This window comes from Lepus europaeus, chromosome 6, assembly GCF_033115175.1.
Source record: "Lepus europaeus isolate LE1 chromosome 6, mLepTim1.pri, whole genome shotgun sequence".
Lineage (NCBI taxonomy): Eukaryota > Metazoa > Chordata > Mammalia > Lagomorpha > Leporidae > Lepus > Lepus europaeus.
In genome coordinates, this window is record NC_084832.1 from 70,625,625 (window position 1) to 70,643,910 (window position 18,286).

Below are 18,286 nucleotides of genomic sequence, written 5' to 3' on the forward strand. Positions count from 1 at the left end.
TTGGTAGTTTAGGGATTATGGTCTTTTCCGCCTCCAGTGGGTTTATTGGGATGTAACCCCATGGTAAGCTGAGGATCATCTGTGTATTAAAATTATTATAATACAATATTCAAACCTGTTAAGGTACAAAGTATTTCACTTAAAATAACTTATTTTCCATATACTATAACATGTTAAATTGATTAATTTTTTCCTAAGGAGTCTGTGAAATTAGATTACTATGAAAGGAGTGTGCAAACAAAAGTTGGCTGAACTGGTAGTTGTTTCTTCTGGTCTGGCTAAAAAAGAAAATATGAAGCTTCGTTTCAAGGATTAGAGAGGCGTCTTCAACTTGTGGGGGGGAAAAGAACTAGAAGTGGAAAGAGCATTGGTGAAACAGAGTGATGGAATGGTGTTACGTCATGTAAATAATTCATGGGCAGGTTAAAGTACAGGAGAAAGGAAGATACAGGGACCTGAAGGTAAAGATTCTGCACAACAAAGTATCACATCTGTGTAACAGGCTCTGAAATCTACAATGACAAATTCAAGCACTGCTGCTAATTAGTAGTTAAAAAGAAATAGTAAGCAACTATGATAGAATTCCCTTGGAACCCCCCTCCCGCGCATAGCTCCACCCCCAAAACATGTCCTCAGCATGCTACAGATTGCTTTGGAAAATCTTACTGGAAAACATCTCTGAATTTGGAAAATTTAAGGTTCCAAATTGTCCTGTTACTTCAAAGCTTTACAGCTAAGAGTTTGGAAAGCTTTGGATAAAGAGCAAAGGAAGATCATTTACAATAAACATTGCATGTTCTAAGTTGGGGGAAATGAATACTTGATTGAAAGAGTATGCAATTATCTCTTACATCTAATTACAGTTAGGATAGCCTACAACCTGGTTGGTCACTTGTTTATCCTAGCTAAACTTCTCTTTTAAATAAGAAAAGCAAGAGATTTTAAGTGCTGCCTGCCTGCTTAGAAGCTGATGAGATCCACCCCCCTCCCTCATCCCCTAAGACCTGGATTAATTTCCCACTACTGCTGTAAAAAGGTGCCACAAATTTAGTGCTTTAAGACATTTTTTTTTCCTTTTAGAGTTCTGGAGGATAGAAGTCTTATCAGTCTCTCTCTCTCTCTTTTTTTTTGTTGTTGTTGTTTTTTAGTACCTGGATTTTGGAGGATGCTTGTATTTTCCTGACTAGTGAGTCTTCTTGAACCCCTTCCAAACCTCTTACTTCTGTCATGAAATCTACTTCCTACTCTTTAGTCAAGTCTCCCTCTACCTCCCTCCTCTGTAAGGACATTGTGATTATCGAGGTAATTCAGGATAACCTCACCATCTCAAGACCCTTAATTTAATCACATTTGCAGATTTCCTTTTGCCCTATAAGGTAATATCCATAAACTGGAGCAATTAGTACATGGATATCTTTGGGGATTGTTATCTAATTTACCCTAAGATTCTATTAGTTTATCTTCCTCCCTGGTAACCGCCATAATCTATTGAAGTTAAGCATAAAATATTAATAGATTGTATCTAATTCCTTTACCCTACAGCACTTCTCAAGGATGTCAGCTGTCCAATGAACCCAGATTTCTGACCTGTTTACAGAGTGATTGGTAAATTTCACTTCAGTGGCCTCCAACTGAATGACACATCTCAGGATTTGTGGTTGCCCACAGTGACTCTGGGTTAACCATGTGACCTGGCTTGGCTGCCATGTGTGATCAGCACTTGACAATGGGACTTGTCTTCTTGGAGCATCACTCCTAGGAGAAAGCCTTTGTATGAGCGCTTGGACTAACCTGCTACATAAAGTGGTGTCTGTAGACAGAGGTTCTGGGGCAGGGACTGGCAACCACCATAATGGACCGGAGAGCCAATGTTTCCAGTGTTGTGAGCCAGGTGTTCTCTGTGATTGTCACGACCACTCAACTCTGCCACTGTAGTGCAAAAGCAGCCATAGATAATATGTAAGTAAATAAGTAAAACTTGATGAAGAATAAAGTTTAATTTCATATAATTTTCATGTCAGAAAAATTTTTTCTTTGAAATTATTTTCAACTACTTAAAAAAATAAAAAAAGAACCATTTTTCAATGACTAACCATGTAAAACCTAGTCCTCATGGCAGTACAAAAACCAACTGTGGCTTGGATTTGCCCAGATGCCCTTGTTTGTCACATCCTGCTCTGGACTACGGGAAGCTGTCTGGAAGGTTCTGGTCACAGTTGTGACCCATCTGAACACAGCCTCATAAGATAAGCATGAATACCAGAGTACCTCAGCTATGCTCAGCCAATCCACAACATTGTGTGTGTGTGTGTGTGTGTGTGAATCTATGGGTTTTAAGCCGATTTGCTTTGGAGTGATGTGTTATATAATTCAAACAGTAGTCATGGCTCATATTCAGATGTTTGGAATGCTGATCAAAGTTTACTTTTTGCTTAGCAAAAGTCCTCAGGGAAAAGCTGCTTATCACAAACACAAGCACGCATATTTGAAAGCACCTACAATTTATAATATGGTTGCCACTCTGGTTCTGATCAGAATCCTGGCTCAATCTGATATGCCTATACATGAACTATTTAAGAGATCTCTGTTCGAAACCTTCACTTCCCTCTCCCAGATCTCGTGGGCAGGCTTGTCATTTTGGTTGCTAGGAATAAACTCATCGGTTCCCTCCTTCTGTTATTAATGCCCGAGTGAGCTACTCCACTCCCCAGCAAGGGCACTGGTCTCTGAGGACATGGCTGTTCCGCCACTGCTCCATTTGGCATAGTCACCACTGTGTCCCAGCATCTGACCATCAGCATTCAGCCAGAGACAGTCAAAAAGTGCCTAGCCTTCTTATCCAAAGTGAAGCCTGGGAGTTGCTCTGTGTGTCTTAGTTCTAAATTCTCCTTGCCCTTCAGAATAGATAATGACTAGCCTGGGCACACACTGTAGTTACTTTGCAATTGCTAACAAAGCAGGAAGTACCCAGGAAAGTGAGACAGTGCATGGACTTTATGCCCCATTTAAAATAGCCAGTGACTGCAACTCATGAACAAAGGGCAACCTTGATTCTTGTTGCTGGCGATAAAGAGGTGAAAAAGACAAACAGGAAACATGGTAATCTCAATCTATCGTGTGGGAATAAGGGAGAGAAACAGAAGGGGACTCAGGCAATCAGAGAGATAAACTTGGCTTTTCCTAGACTGGCACTTTCCTCGTTGCAGGGGTGCATTTATTAGCATGAGAGAGAGGCAAGACGTACATGACCTGGTAGGTATTTAGGAAGAAAAGGCCAGCTTTGCAAGTGTAATAGGAGTTGGGATACAATAGTCTCAGTACTCTCCTGCTTTTTAAAACAAACCTGAGTTTCCATACCAACAGACAATTCAGGATGATCTCAGAAAAACACTGACCTAATCCTCATCAGGTTCCCTCATTTTCTGAAAGGATAAAATGCTGTCGCAATTCCCCTCACCAGCCCCTATGGGCTTCCGGAGATGATTTTCATCAGCATGATAGTCAAGCACAAGTATGCATGTGTAGTTTAACATGCTGTAATTGTATTACCATAATAAATGACAATATATTTTTGTGCAAATATTCAATATTAATTAATACATTACTATTAATATATCCTGCTTCTTATTAGATTTTCAAAGGCAACTGGTATAAAACCTTATTAGTGCTGCCTCCAATTTGAGAACAGTGACTCATACCAGGGACAAGCATGGGAGGAGAACAGGCAGAAGCTCCCACCAGTTAGGAGGACTTATCCTCTGCTTATTTTCCTCAGCTTTCTCTGTTTCCATGTGGCACATACTCCTAAGTCCTCTGAAGCCTGGGCTACACACAGCTTGTGAAATTCAGCATCTGTGCTTCCTGAATTCATCTTAGGAAGGGTTGTACATTTCTCTATGTGACCAGGGTAAAGCTATGAAGAAGAAGCATTGATTTTGCTGTGGCAGATGATAACAAAAAAAGGTTCATCTCCGATCTTCTAGAAAAATACAAATGATTGCTTGGAGGAATGCACTCTCCAGAAAGGGTAATGTGGGGGAGGGAATACCCTTTTTCTTTTTCTTTTTTTTTGACTGGAAACTGATATCAATGCACCTAATTATTAAACATGTGTCAAATATTTTCATTAAAAGGTTTCAAAAACATTTGCTAATGTTAAACTCAAGAAAACCAGTATTTAAAATATTTTATTACATTGAGGCAAATCTGTTGGGTAAATGACAGTTCAGTCCATTTTCAAATAAACTGATGTCTGAACACAGGTCCTAATATGTCAACAGCATCTCTTACATTGGCATCCTATTCATTTTCTTAGCCAGAGAAAGTTAGGAACCGAGAGTAATAATGATTAAAAGATACTAAAATTTCCCTAAGACTTAGTTACACAAAAGACATTAGGACTATCTGACAACATCCATATTCATTGTATTTCCTCATTCCAGGAAAAGACACAGGAAATTAGAAATCAGCAGTTAGTTCAAAGATGTCAAATTGAAACTTTGCAAGCCAAGACTGGAAACTCAGAATCCCTTAAAAACAAATGTCAGAAATATTGAAAAATACAAAAACTAAGTTTATATGAAAAAAAGAAGTAAATAGAAGCCAGCATTTTGGCGCAGCAGGCTAAGCTGCCACCTGGGATGCTTATATCCTATATGGGCACCAGTTCATGTCCCCACTACTCCTGTTCTGACCCAGCTCCCTGCTAATGTGCCTGGGGAACCAGCAGAAGAAGGTCCAACTGCTAGGGCCTCTGCACTCACATGAGAGACCTAGATGGAGCTCCTGGCTCCTGGCTTCAGACTGGCCCATTTCTGGCTGTTGTGGCCATTTGGGGAGTGAACCAGCAGATGGAAGATCTCTCTGTAACTCTCCGTTTCAAATAAATAAATAAATAAATATTCTAAAAAGTAAATAAACAAATACTATATTTGGGAAAAATGATTAAAATGACAAAGGGTTAATTTTCATAATATTAATCAGAGTTTTGCACACTGGGTACAAAAGGGAGCCTAGTGGAAAAATGGACAAATGATATGACAAGGAAACTCACAGAAGAGCAAATCTCAACAACCAATCAGCATATACAATGCTCTAATTCACTAGCATTCCAGAAAATGCTAATAAGTTTGACAATCAGAAGTACATATTCATCAGAAAAGCAAGAGTTGAGACCAATAACTCCTGCTGGTAAAGATGTAAGGAAAACAAATTCTCCCTCATGGCTGGTAAAGATTTGAAGTGTTTTATACATACACACTCACACACACACACACACACGAAGGAATACAAATACACTGATTCAAAGGAAATAGCCAACCCCAAAACCACCAATACAGAGCAGAGCATAAGGATATGTTCAGGGCCATTTGATGCAGCACTGTTCCTTGTGGCAGGAACTCAGACACCAAGTGAATGGCCAACAATTGAACAGCACGATAAATGAAGGCACGTACATGTGAGGCACTCTGCAGCCAAGAAAGGCGACAGCTTAGCACCATCTTTATGAACCACTCAAAGGACTTCTATTCAGCACTGGTACATATAGAAAAGGAAAAAGTGCCTGTGTTTTTACCTAACAAAGAATATTCTAAATGTTTGTATGTAATTATTTGAGCATGGAAAAATAAGCAATGTAAATTTGTTAAAGGTTATCAAGAAATTGAGCAGTGCATGGAGGACATGATGAAGGTGCCAAGAAAAGCATCAAAAGGCAGGGGGTAACCTGAACTTCAAACCTCAGTATATGCAAAATGATTATATTGGTATAATTATGTAAGATCACATACATGTATGCACAGAAAAAAAATTTTAAGAGATCTAACACATTAGCATTTATTGAAATGTCTATTATGTTAAAAACTGGGCACCTGAGAGTATTAGCTCTAACTTCAGCTGTCCCATACTGGTATAGAAAGAATACTGTTTTTAGAGACAAAAGATTTAGATTTGTGTCTGGGCTCTGCCTCGAACTATTTGAATTTTTTCTTTCCTCATCCCCAAACAGGCATTATAATATTTTCCCTGTCGTATTTCAGATAAATTAGCACACATTACAAAAATACTTTGCAAAGTAATATAATTAGGATTAAGTAAAATTTTTCTCTTAACACATTCCAAAACTCAAGGGTTGTACAAAAGTTTTATTTTTATGGCCCAATGATAGTGCATCCACTGCCAGAATGCAAGGCGCATGTTCAAACTGCATTGGTCTTAACAACAGTGTACAGTCTGAGGGCCTCGATTTAAGTCCAATAGCTAAGCCAGCTTGAGCAAGCAATTTAACTAACTTCTAAAAGCATAATCATTATTGTGCATGAATTATGGCATTGTTGTAGAGTGAGTTAAGTATATAGAATTGTTTGGAAAACTATAAAGTGCTAGTAAATTGGTATGACTTTGCATTGTTGTCTCTGGATTGTCTACTCTTTTCCATTTCCAGCAAGAATTTTGTGGTTCATGTTTAAAAAAAAATTTGTGAAAAGGTCATACATACGGGGTAAATTTAAGCAATATGAAGATTGCCTCCTGACCCTTACATCCTCCAACTTCACCCTCCCAGTGCCCCAATTTTCCATTATAGAAGCAACTTTCAATTTTCTATATAACTGTATCTTTATATACAAATTTTAGTCCCACTACATTGGTTCCAACTCCTGCATTTGTCTGCTTGTGATTGTTTACCTATGGGCTACTTATCTTTGGTAAAGTATCTAAGGGACCCTTTCTCTGAGGGTCATATGGTTGACTGTCTCCTTTTTCTCTAAGGTAGTTTGGAACAATTATTCCTGAAGCAAAACAATTTTTCTATAGTTTTCCCTTTTGTTCTTGCCACTTTTTATCAAGTTTTTACAATGCTCTAGAGCTGCTCATTGATATACTGAAGCAAACTGCTTTGGTCTTCTTTCTGAAGTGAGCCCTCCCCGTGTGACTTTCCTGTCCTTAAACCCTACAGAGCCTTTCAATTGCTCCAAATCAAACTCTTCACACAAAAGGCTGGGGTTGTTCCAGTAGCTGAGCTCAAGTGGTTCCAACTTCACTGAGTTTTTGATGTGTATTGTTATAAAATACAGTAAAAATTGGAGTAGTCACTAACTCATTGTTAGGAATTGTGCTGTTTACCTTTTGAGCCCCTTTTTCTGGCTTTCTGCTCTCACTCTTCTAGCCTCTGTTTGACTCATTTCTTCCCTTATCAGCCTGAACTCTATTTGCCAATATGAAAAGTGCTTTTTCAAAATCATCTAATCTTTTCATGCACTTCTTTCACTAAAGGAACCCTAGCTCAAGTCTACAATTTACTTTTTCTACTACTATTGCTGACTGAGCCCAATGAAATGATGTCAAATAATTGCCATGACAAATTCCTGGTTCCCAGTAGGCCAAGTCTTTTTTTTTTTTTTAATTAAACTTTTATTTAATGAATATAAATTTCCAAAGTACAGCTTATGGGTTACAATGGCTTCCCCCTCCCAAAACTTCCTTCCCACCCACAACCCTCCCCTTTCCCGCTCCCTCTCCCCTTCCAATCACATCATGATTCATTTTCAATTCTCTTTATATACAAAAGATCAGTTTAGTATATATTAGGTAAAGATTTCAACAGTTTGCCCCCATATAGCAACACAAAGTGAAAAAAAAAATACTGTTGGAGTACTAGTTATAGCATTAAATAAGTGTGTACAGCACATTAAAGACAGAGATCCTACATTTTTTTAAAAATTAATTTTCTATGCCATTTCCAATTTAACACCAGGTTTTTTATTTTTCATTTCCAATTATCTTTATATACAGAAGATCGATTCAGTATATAATTAAAAGATCTCATCAGTTTGTACCCACGCAGAAACACAAAGTGTAAAAATACTGTTTGAGTACTAGTTATAGCATCACTGCACATTAGACAACACATTAAGGACAGTTCCCACATGGGATGTAAGTACACAGTGACTTCTGTTGCTGACTTAACAATTTGACACTCCTGTTCATGGCGTCAGTAATCTCCCTAGGCTCTAGTCATGAGTTGCCAGGGCTATGGAAGCCTTTAGAGTTCGCTGACTTTGATCTTATTCCGATAGGGTCATAGTCAAAGTCAGAGTTATACAGAGAGAAAGAGAGGCAGAGAAGGGGGGGGGTCTTCCATCCGCTAGCTTACTCCCCAGTTGGTCGCAATGGCTGGAGCTGCGCCAATCCGAAGCCAGGAGCTTCTTCAGGGTCTCCCATATGGGTACAGGGGCCCAAGGACTTGAGTCATCTTCCACTGCTTTCCCAGGCCATAGCAGAGAACTGGATTGGAAGTGGAGCAGCCGGGACTTGAACCGGCGCCCAAATGGGATGCCAGCACTGTAGGCAGTGGCTTTACCCATTACACCATAGTGCCGGCCCCAAGGCCAAGTCTTTAATGCCACTTGTCAATACTTTCACCTTTAATGTTATTTGGGATTTGGAATTGATTGGTTATATTAATTACCATAATAGAGACCATGACCATTGCAGAAACAATATATTCCATTTCTCTTTCACCTAACAGTCCAAAGATAGGGCATTCCAGGCTAGGATGTGTGGTAGCTGTGATCTTTGAGGCCATCCACGGAGACAGGTTCTTTCCATTTACTCCCACATTCCCCAGTGAATGACCCTCATTGTCCCAGGAGTCATCTGCTTTGTCTACATTCCAGGCAGCAGCATAGAGGAAGAGGCAAATGGGTTCCTTGCTCCATTTAAAAAATGTTTTAAAATTTATTTTTACTTGAAAGGCAGAAACACAGAGAGACATCTTCCATGCACTGGTTGACTCTCCATATGTGTGCTCACAGCTGTGGCTGTGGCAGACTCAAACTAGGAAGAAGCCAGGCACTCGATCTGAGTCTTCTATGTGGGTGACAGGGACTCAAGTACTTCAACCATCACCTGTTGCCTCTCAGGGTGTACACATTAGCAGGAAGCTCGGATCAGAAGTGGAACCAGGTCTCAAATCTGGGCACTCTGATATGGGATGTGGCATCCGAAGTGGCATCTTAACCACTCCTTGCTTCTTAATGGCACTGTTTGGAAGTTGTATATATCACTTATGCTTACATCCCATTAGCTACAATTTATTCTTATACCACATACAGCTACAAGGGAAGCTGAGAAAGCCTTTGAAAAAACAATGATTTTAAAAATTCAAGTACAAAATATACACTGGAAAACACAAAAATAAATGCACAGTTTGTTGAACTTTCAATAGCAGAATGTGCATCCATAACCAGCATGTGGAATAACAGAGAATTATCAGGATGCCACAACCCTCCTTGTGCCATTTCTGGGCCCTGCCCTCCTGCCAGAGGCAGCTACTCTTCTTAAAGTATTGTTTCACCTGTTTTCCTTCTTCATATAAATATAATCACACACATATCATTTATATCTGGGTTCCTTGGCATGGAATTACGTGACAGTTAGTTCTACTGTTGTATGGCTGTTTTCAACCCAAAATTCTATGAAAGAGGAAAAAAGGCTATCAAATCTGTGTCATGGGCTTGAATGTATCCTTCTAATTCTCTTTTCCAAAGTCCCTTCCCACTTCTTTTACCCTGTAAGATGATTTTTCTCTTCTAACTTGCTATAATATGCCTTATCTATACCTACATATTTCCTTCATTCTAGCCTTAAATGAACTGGCACAGCATCATTTCTACCATATTTCTGTTACAGCAGTCTTAGCCCAAATTCAAGGGGTATAAAAATAAGACCCAGATCTTAATGGGCCACTAGGCAGTAAGACTATGTGGGGTGGGAAATATGGGCAGCTACCTTTAGAAGTGTCACACCTAGCTTCAAAGGATCTGCACAGCTATTTAAAACCACAGTAACCATATTTAAAACTGTGAGAAATGAGTCATTGTTTTAAGCCATCAAATTTTGGGGTGATATGTTATGCAGTGATAAATCACTGCAAAGCTGTGTGTATCAGTTACCTACTGTGACAAAAATGCTGTACAACAAACCAACCCCAAACTGTGGCTTGTAATTGTAATGATTTATTATTACTTATAAATCCACAGATCAACTGGGTGTTCTGCAAATCTAAGCCAGGCTTAGCTAATCTTGGTTGCTACCAGGTGTATGTGCAGTCAGCTGACAGGGGGCCGTGGGCCGGGGTGGGGGGTGGGGGTTGGGAGGAACGGCTTGTCTAGCATAGCCTCTCTCACAGGTTGGCTATTAGCTGACTATCAGAGGTGACTGGACCACATGTCTCTCAGGACCCAGTAGGCTAGGCTGGGTTACCATAGTAGCTGAGTGGAATTCTTAAAAAAAAAGTGCAAATGTATAAAACCTTCAGAAACCAACTAAAGGTTTGTATTCTGTTATTTTCTCTTCTCCCTCCCTCCCTCCCTCTCTCTCTCTCTCTCTCTTTCTCTCTTTCTTTTTTGGTCAAAACAAATCATAAGACAGTCTTCCAGATTTAAGTGCCAGGTAAATAAGCTCAATAATCTCTTTGTGGCAGAACTGTAGTCACTTGGCAAAGGTGGTGAGAAAACTTAAGGGTGAGAAATGAGATAAACTGCAATAAATCTTTCATAAATAAGTAAAAATCTTTTTGCTTTATTGATAGTTATAAAGGGTAAAACACTTCCAATGTGGCAGACAATAGCTAAATTGTGTTTAATGCTGTCCTATTTCTACCAAAATTCATAGATGGGCAACTACTTTATTCTCGAAAATACCTTGAAGAAAAGATTTTAAGCCTCTAAATTATTTACCCTCACGTTTAACAACTGCAATGCTATTTCAAAAAGTTCACAGAAAAATGGAATTAAAGGAACTTTATTTTAGAACAAAAATTTTTGAAATCCATGTATAGTTTTTAACAATATAAAATTTTCCAGAGCTGGAGCTATGGTGTAGTAGGCCAAGCCTCTGACTGAGGCACCAGCATCCCATACAGGCGCCAGTTTGTGTCCCAGCTGCTCCTCTTCCAATCCAGCTATCTGCTATGGCCTGGGATAGCAGTTGAAAGTAGAAAATGGCTCAAGTGCTTGGGCCCCTGTACCTACATGGGACACCCAGAAGATACTCCTGGTTCCTGGCTTTGGATTTGCCCAGCTCCAGCCATTGCGGCCATTTGGGGAGTGAATCAGTGGGTGGAAGACCTTTCTTTCTATCTCTCCCTCTCTGTCTGTAACTCTACTTCTTAAATAAAAAAATTAAAAAATCTTAAAAAAATTATTTTCCATAAACTTTTTAAAGATCCCTGTATTAATCCTCACAAGTTCTTATAAACATATAAATGCAGTCATTTTTCTTTCTATTCAGCTCTCATTACCCTATTTTTTCTCTTCTTTCCTATTCTTATTCCATTTGAAGAGGAATAAGCTAAGTTTTCTTCACCATGAAAGGTACCTTAAGCTCTAGGGATTCAATAAAGCTTCTAACACCATAAGTATGACAGAAAACAAGAAGTTACAAATAAAAAGTAAATGAATTCTTCTTAACTAAGTGTGAAGCAATTAAAGAAACTGAGTAAGTAAACTAAACAATTCAGAGGTCAATAAAATTGGACTTTAATGAATAATCTTGATAACACTGTTTATGCACAGATATGTAAGTATAAAACACACGTTAAAAAATTAACATTCTCTCTACAAGTACTTCTTAGAACAGCCATGATTGCTTTAACATGACACATATTTCAGAGCTTAAAAACCACAAAATTCACAACTTTTGCACAGTTCATCTTGAGACACATATATTTATTATTCTAATACTGGAATATACTCTTTTAACATTTGACTTGTTACTCTTATTAGTAGGTTTGCCTTTTTAGGGTTTTCCTAGGAGAAAATACAATAAAAAAGTACCTATCCAGATCACCTATCATTCTTTAAACAGTATTTAGGAACAACATAGTTGTCAAATAGCTCAATTTTGAAAAACACTGACAAAATGCTGGAGTGTTATTCTTATTTGCAGGACCTCCTTTTAATTTTTTTAATAGAAAATGAATATAAGAAAAATAATTCTGCCCTGTCATTGGTGGGCTGAGATCCACCTATCCTGTTTACAATTCAACATATAAGAGTGTCTGCTTTAAGAGACAGCAACACTGAAAGGTAACAGGAAATTGACAGGCTGACTTTAGAGATGCATTTATTCCACTATATTTAGTCCCTCTTTTAGGTTTTACCAGCACCTCATTGATTTAACATGCAAACAGTGGGCACTTTCCTTAGAGATACAAAACATGCTTACCTCTTTTGACAGCTCCAGTATTAACTGCAAAGAAAGGTTATTATGAAAACTCAATTCTAGGTTCCCCAACTACATGTTAGCACCACAAGTAGCTATCAGTGTTTTAAGAGGAGTATTATTGACATTGTGGGTGAAATAATTCTTAGTCAAGTGGGACTATGTGAGGAACTGCAGAACATCTAGCTTTCTTGGCCCACACACTAAAATCTCACAGTCTTCAAAGTCATTGTGACAACTGAAAACCATACTCAAACATTTCCAAATGCCACTTGATGAGAACCACTGACTTAGATGATTCAAGACTATTATATATTAACTTCATGACTTCCACAGAAAGTAACTGTTTCATTATCTTCAGTAACAATGACTGAAGAGAAACATATTTTAAAAACCACTGTAATTAAATGTTTCTTTGGAAATATAAGCCAATTTCTTCAAACTTATGATGATATGAAAGGATCAAATGCACAAAGTGCAATACTTATTTATCCTCAAATGCTCACATACATTTACAGGAAATGTTTATGTTCTACTGGCATATCTTACCATTGATCTTTAGTATAAAAATATGTTCATCTATTACAATAAGATAAAAAAACATGTAGATATTCTTGATAAGTTCCCTCACACTGGTGCTCCTGGGAACTGCTGCTGTCTTTGCTCCAAAACTTGCTGATTTAATAGTTGTTGCTGTTTCTGTAAAAACTGCACTACTTCTGGACTTCTCAGTAATGACTTAAAGAGAAAAAAGAAAAAAATTATTAATAGCATGATTTTTATGTACTAAGACTGTATTAATGCTACAGAATTACTCTCATGTGTCATTACACAAAATACAATATGCTTACCAAACAAAATGTACCTGAATCCAATTCACATTTGTATTTGATACACCATAATTAAGCTGATGTCATACATCAAAACACAAAAACCTAAAAGTAATGGGTGAAGCCTGAGGTTACCAGATTTTGCATACTAAGGAAATGCTTTTTTAATATGCCAGCAAAATATTATCTTGAAATATATAGGAACAAACAGTAAGCCCAATCATAATTAAATGCCAGTTTGCAAACACACATAAGCTAGTACTAGAATTCAAGATTTTCCTAGTAGCCCACTAAGTCTCATGAAGAAATCGAAAATTGTGTATATGCATGTATATTTGTGTATATGTATAAATAAAAGTAATATTGGCATATTATGAAAATTTCAGAATAGAAAGAATACAACTACTCTCAAACAACCAATACATTTTGTGCAGTTACCATTTTTAAACATAGCTGTAATCATATAATAAATAATATATTATAGTTAATATAATTTTATTAAACAAAATATTTATACAAATTAACAAAGAAAGAAGGTCCCAATAAATTGAAAAAGATAAATAGAACAAAGTGGAAATACTATCACTAAATACTGATTTTAAAATTTCATATACTGTGGATTATGTATTATTTCATATACATTCAATTCCTATTAGTTTTGGTTAAAAAATTACATATAAAGACAACATAATGTCCCAATAAGTAACTCTACTTAGCTATGATGAGAATGTTGAACATTTAAGTTATCTCAACTATTATTTTACCATTTCTGATAATTACATTCTTGGCAATAACCCTAGCCAGTTAAGACTTTATTCATATTTAGGATTCATTTTCTATGACTGTCTTCACATTAGGGTTGATTTCTGAGCCACAAGGAATGACCATTTAAAGACTTGATACATACTGCCCAATTACTCCCTAGAAGTACTGTACCAATACACAATACCATTGGCAGCAGTCCTCAAAATCACTGAAATAATTTTCACTTATTGTTAGTTGTATCATGTTTACTGATATTTAATCTATCCATATGAATTAGTGGTAGTATTTCGTTTTCTTTTTTTCTATTTATATCTGTGCAATGTATCATGTCCCAGCTTTTTACCTCACCAAATTATATGAATGTTTTATATAATAAATATATAAGCTATAATAATCATAATCCTTTAAATTTGTTGTGAATATTTTTCCTGTATTTTACCTTTCTTTTTGATTTTTGCCATCATTTTTTGATTATAGCACTTGTTTTTATGAGTAAATTTATAATTTTTTCTCTGCAATTCTGTCCATTTAAGTAAAAAAAAATCTCATTCTAGATTTTTGAGATTAAAGTCCCAATTCTATTTTGTTTAAATATTGACTGTATCAGAAATTAATTTTGATGAACAATGTGATGTGATTAGGTAAATTTTTGTCCTCGAATTATCATCCAATTATTCCAGCATTTATTGCAAAATCTTTTCTTTCCTGACTGAGGTGTGATGTGTTCCATCAAATAAATAATCCAGATCTTTATTAAATACTGGTCTAATTATTCTTTAGCACTATTAAAGCATTATTCCATAATCCTCAGAAGTCAGTACAAGCAGAATGTGTTTTAAAATTCCCTCTTGCTCAGATATTCAAGGTTTAGTCAATGAAGAAGCAGAATTTAAAATGTCTCTGCTCTTATAGTCTTTGGGGAGCATTCATCAGACTCTAGTGTGCATTGGTGGCAAAAAGGTACACAATTCTGCTGAACAGTTTAGCAAGTTTTAGAACCTTAAAAATCTAAACAGTTACATTTACAACCAGTAGATCTGTAACCACTTTATAGATATTTACCAGTCTTTTCTGATTTAGCACTTGTTCTAAAAGAGTAGGTCTTGCAGGACGATCCCCAAAAGATCCAGTTCTTTGTTTAACAATGGAGAGTAAGTTATCTGCACTTTCCTGGGATAAATGACAGAAATGCAAATGAGGTTAACAGTTAACATAATATTATAGTCCACAATTATAGGCATTGCAATGATGGAATGAATATATCTTTGCTTCTCTTCCTTTTGCCCAGTCACTGTGAAACTTTGGGAAAACACTGCAAGATGTTGGCAGTTGATTTTATTTAACAATCCTTATCTCTCATCTCTCCCACCACTATTTCCAATCTGGATTCTTCAGAAGGGTCTCAAAATTAATAGTGGGGGTAGAGGAGGGAGGAGAAAGGCAAAGAGTTTCTTATTAGCTTGTTTCAATATTTCAAAAATGCCAAGTGGAATTCTCTTCATGGAAAGGTATGCAGGCCAAAACTTGAGTTTGCCTGCCTTTATCTGGAACAAATGAACTCAAACACAATTTACATATTGCAAATGAGACACTCTAATTGATAGTTCTTTGCCCAATTAAAGAAAAAGATGAAAAGGGTAATAAAGACTGCTGAAAGACACAATTGATAAAAGCTTTAAAAATTTGGAAGTCATTCAGAGAAAAAAATATAAACTGGCTTGAAAAGGCTAGAATGCACTGATGCAAACAGTCTCCTGCCACTGATGATGAAAAACTATTGTCCTAAAATGACCCCATTACCCATTTACTACCAAATATGCATTTACTACCAAACGTGTACCCCTAGTCACTTGACTGAATCTTAAAACACTTAAAATTTTCCTGGCATAACAAAATTCTGTTCAGTTAATTAAAACATTCTGACTCCCTTAAACAAGGACATACCAGTGACCACAGCCAAATAGTCTTACTGAACAAATACAAAAAATTCTACCACTAAGCCATGCTGTATATGAATTTAACATCTTTCCCTTTTATTTGTTATTATTCAAGCTGTTTTCTCTCTTGGCCTTCTCTGTACTGGCCTCTGAATTGTCTCTAGATCTTTGTAAATCAAGAGTTAGTAAAATGTATTATTTCACAAGAATATGCATTAAAGGATTTTTTTAGCCCAAATCCACAGGTTCTAGAACTCCATGAATTTGTATGCAAAATTAAATATCTACTCATGTGCATTTCTCTAGGAGGAGTCTTCACTGGGTTTCATCAACAAAGGAATTCTTATATCCCAGTATTAAAATTCAATAGGATAAAAGGGAAAGAAAGGGCATTCAGCACCCTAACCAGTGTGAATTAGGGGAAGTGCCTGTGACATTTGAAAACAATTACAAAGAGTAAAATTTGAGCAAAGTGCTGTTGTTCAAGTTCAGCCCAAAACTAAGAAACTTAAAAATATTTGAAATAGATCATAGGACAGCTTTCACTTTAAAACTTTTAAGTTTTTATTAGTTTCTGGATCACTTTTTAACAAAATTCAATCTTATGTGTGGGGGAATTACAGGTCTTATTAAACACACGGGATAAACTAGCTGCTTATTTTTAACAACATCAAAGTACAGTGCTAATAATGTCAACAATATGGCTATGGTTTTTTTTGACTTTCACTATCTGTTAGACACTGTGTGAACATTCTATGTGGAATCTCTTATATAGTCCCAGTAACACTATGAACTAGGTACTATTTTTATGCCAGTTTTTACAAATGAATAAGCTGAAATTTAGTTTAATAACCACTTCAAGGCCATTCAACCAACAGATGAAGATCTGCAGGCAGAAGTGCAACTCCAGAGCACTGGCTTTAATTTTAAACACAGTGCTAATCAAACCATCTTGAGTCCTCTGAGGTTTGCAGCCCATTATCTATCATTTAATCTTTTCCCCTAGGAGTATGAAGAAAAGGGACAGTGAGAACAAGGCATCCAGTACAGGGGTACTGACAACAGGACACGCAGCATGGGAAGTCCTGCAAACGGGGTACTAAGCACAAGAGTACTGCAATAAGGGTACTAAGCACAGGGACACTGAGAATAGGATGCTGGAAACAAAAGAGGTACCTTCTGCAAAGCACTAATTTCATCCAGATTCCTAAGCCTCTCTGCCTATTCCCACAGCCATAAACCAGATAAATCATTTGCTATCTCTTTCCAATCCATATCCTTATGACAGGTCTGCTGCAAATTTACTCACTTATCACAGGGGTGCAACAAATTAAGATGTTGCACATGTCCCTAGTGCAGGCACTCCCTCTCGGCCACTAGCCCAGCCCCAGCCACCTGGCTCCTGTGGGAGCAGGTGGCAGGCCTTGGGGGTGGCGTTTGCGGCAAGAGTGGGGTTTCTTCTGCCACTTCTCCCTCCCCAGGGTCCCATACCTCCAGTTTAACGTTTCCGGTGCTGCTGGCCGAGGCGGCCCCACCGCAATTCAAGGCCTGGTCGCTCTTCTTCTTTTTGTACTTGTCCTTGTACATTTTGTTGCGGTGCTTCTTGCACATCCACGGCTTGCGCTGCTTGGCCACCTGGCTCGTGGTCTCGCTGCAGCCCTCATACGTGCAAGTCTTGCTGGTGCCGCTCCCGCCGCCGCCTCGCCTCCGCGCTGCTCCGCCGCCGCCCTCGCCCCCTGAGTGGGTCTCCTCATCCTCCAGATCCTCCAAACTAGCCGTGCTCTCGCCACCCCCGGGGGGGTCCGAAGTGTCCAGCAAGTCAGCCTCGTCCTCCCCGGCCTCCTCGTCCACATCCCCTGCCACTTCACACAGGTACCTAACCGGCTTGCCCGATCCGACGCAGCCCCCCGCGCCCTGGGCCGGCCTCAGGACGCCCTCGGCTGCAGCCTCGTCCTGCGCCCCACACGAGTGCATCACCAGCAGGGTGAACTGCGAGGCCGGGGCCCCGACAGTGGCTGGAGTTCGGGCCGGCGCCGCCGCAGGGCCCGGAGCCCCGGGCCGGGGCACGCCGCCAGCAGCGCCCGGCCCCGGCCCCTCCGCGATACTCTGCACCTCCGTGCTGCTGAATCTTGGTAGGGGTCCGCGACCCCAGACTGTAAGCACCTGAGAGGCCCAACGGCACTTCGCGAACCGCGGACTCCGGACACGCGAGAAAAGAAGGCGCGGCTTGGCGCAGGCGCCCCGAGTGCGCCTGCGCGGCCGTGGCCCGCGCGGGAGCGTCTCCACGCCGGCGGGCTCTCAGGGAACCCTACTCTCAGAGGGCGGGGCTGAGCGGTGACCTGGCGGCACCGACTGCGCATGGGCGGCTCCTGACCCGGTGGTGCCAGCGCTGGGCCGGTGCCCCAGTGCCCCGGTGGCTTAGCTGCAAGTGAGTTTGGCAAGACTTTTTGTTGTTGTTGTTGTTTTAACCGGAACCTGCCGTACATCTAAAACGATTCAAAGCACCTTCTTATTGGGATTCCGCTGTGT

General features: G+C 38.9%; 1 protein-coding gene across 1 annotated transcript; it reads right to left on the reverse strand.

The window, feature by feature from the left end:
- Nucleotides 1-10,375: 10,375 nt before the first annotated feature.
- Nucleotides 10,376-18,046, reverse strand: RFXAP (regulatory factor X associated protein; the record flags this gene model as incomplete). The annotated part of the gene is made up of 3 exons (XM_062195178.1): nt 10,376-12,963; nt 14,883-14,990; nt 17,249-18,046. Coding segments are annotated over 3 exons (1,017 nt in total), but the record flags the coding sequence as incomplete, so codon positions are not given.
- Nucleotides 18,047-18,286: the final 240 nt, after the last annotated feature.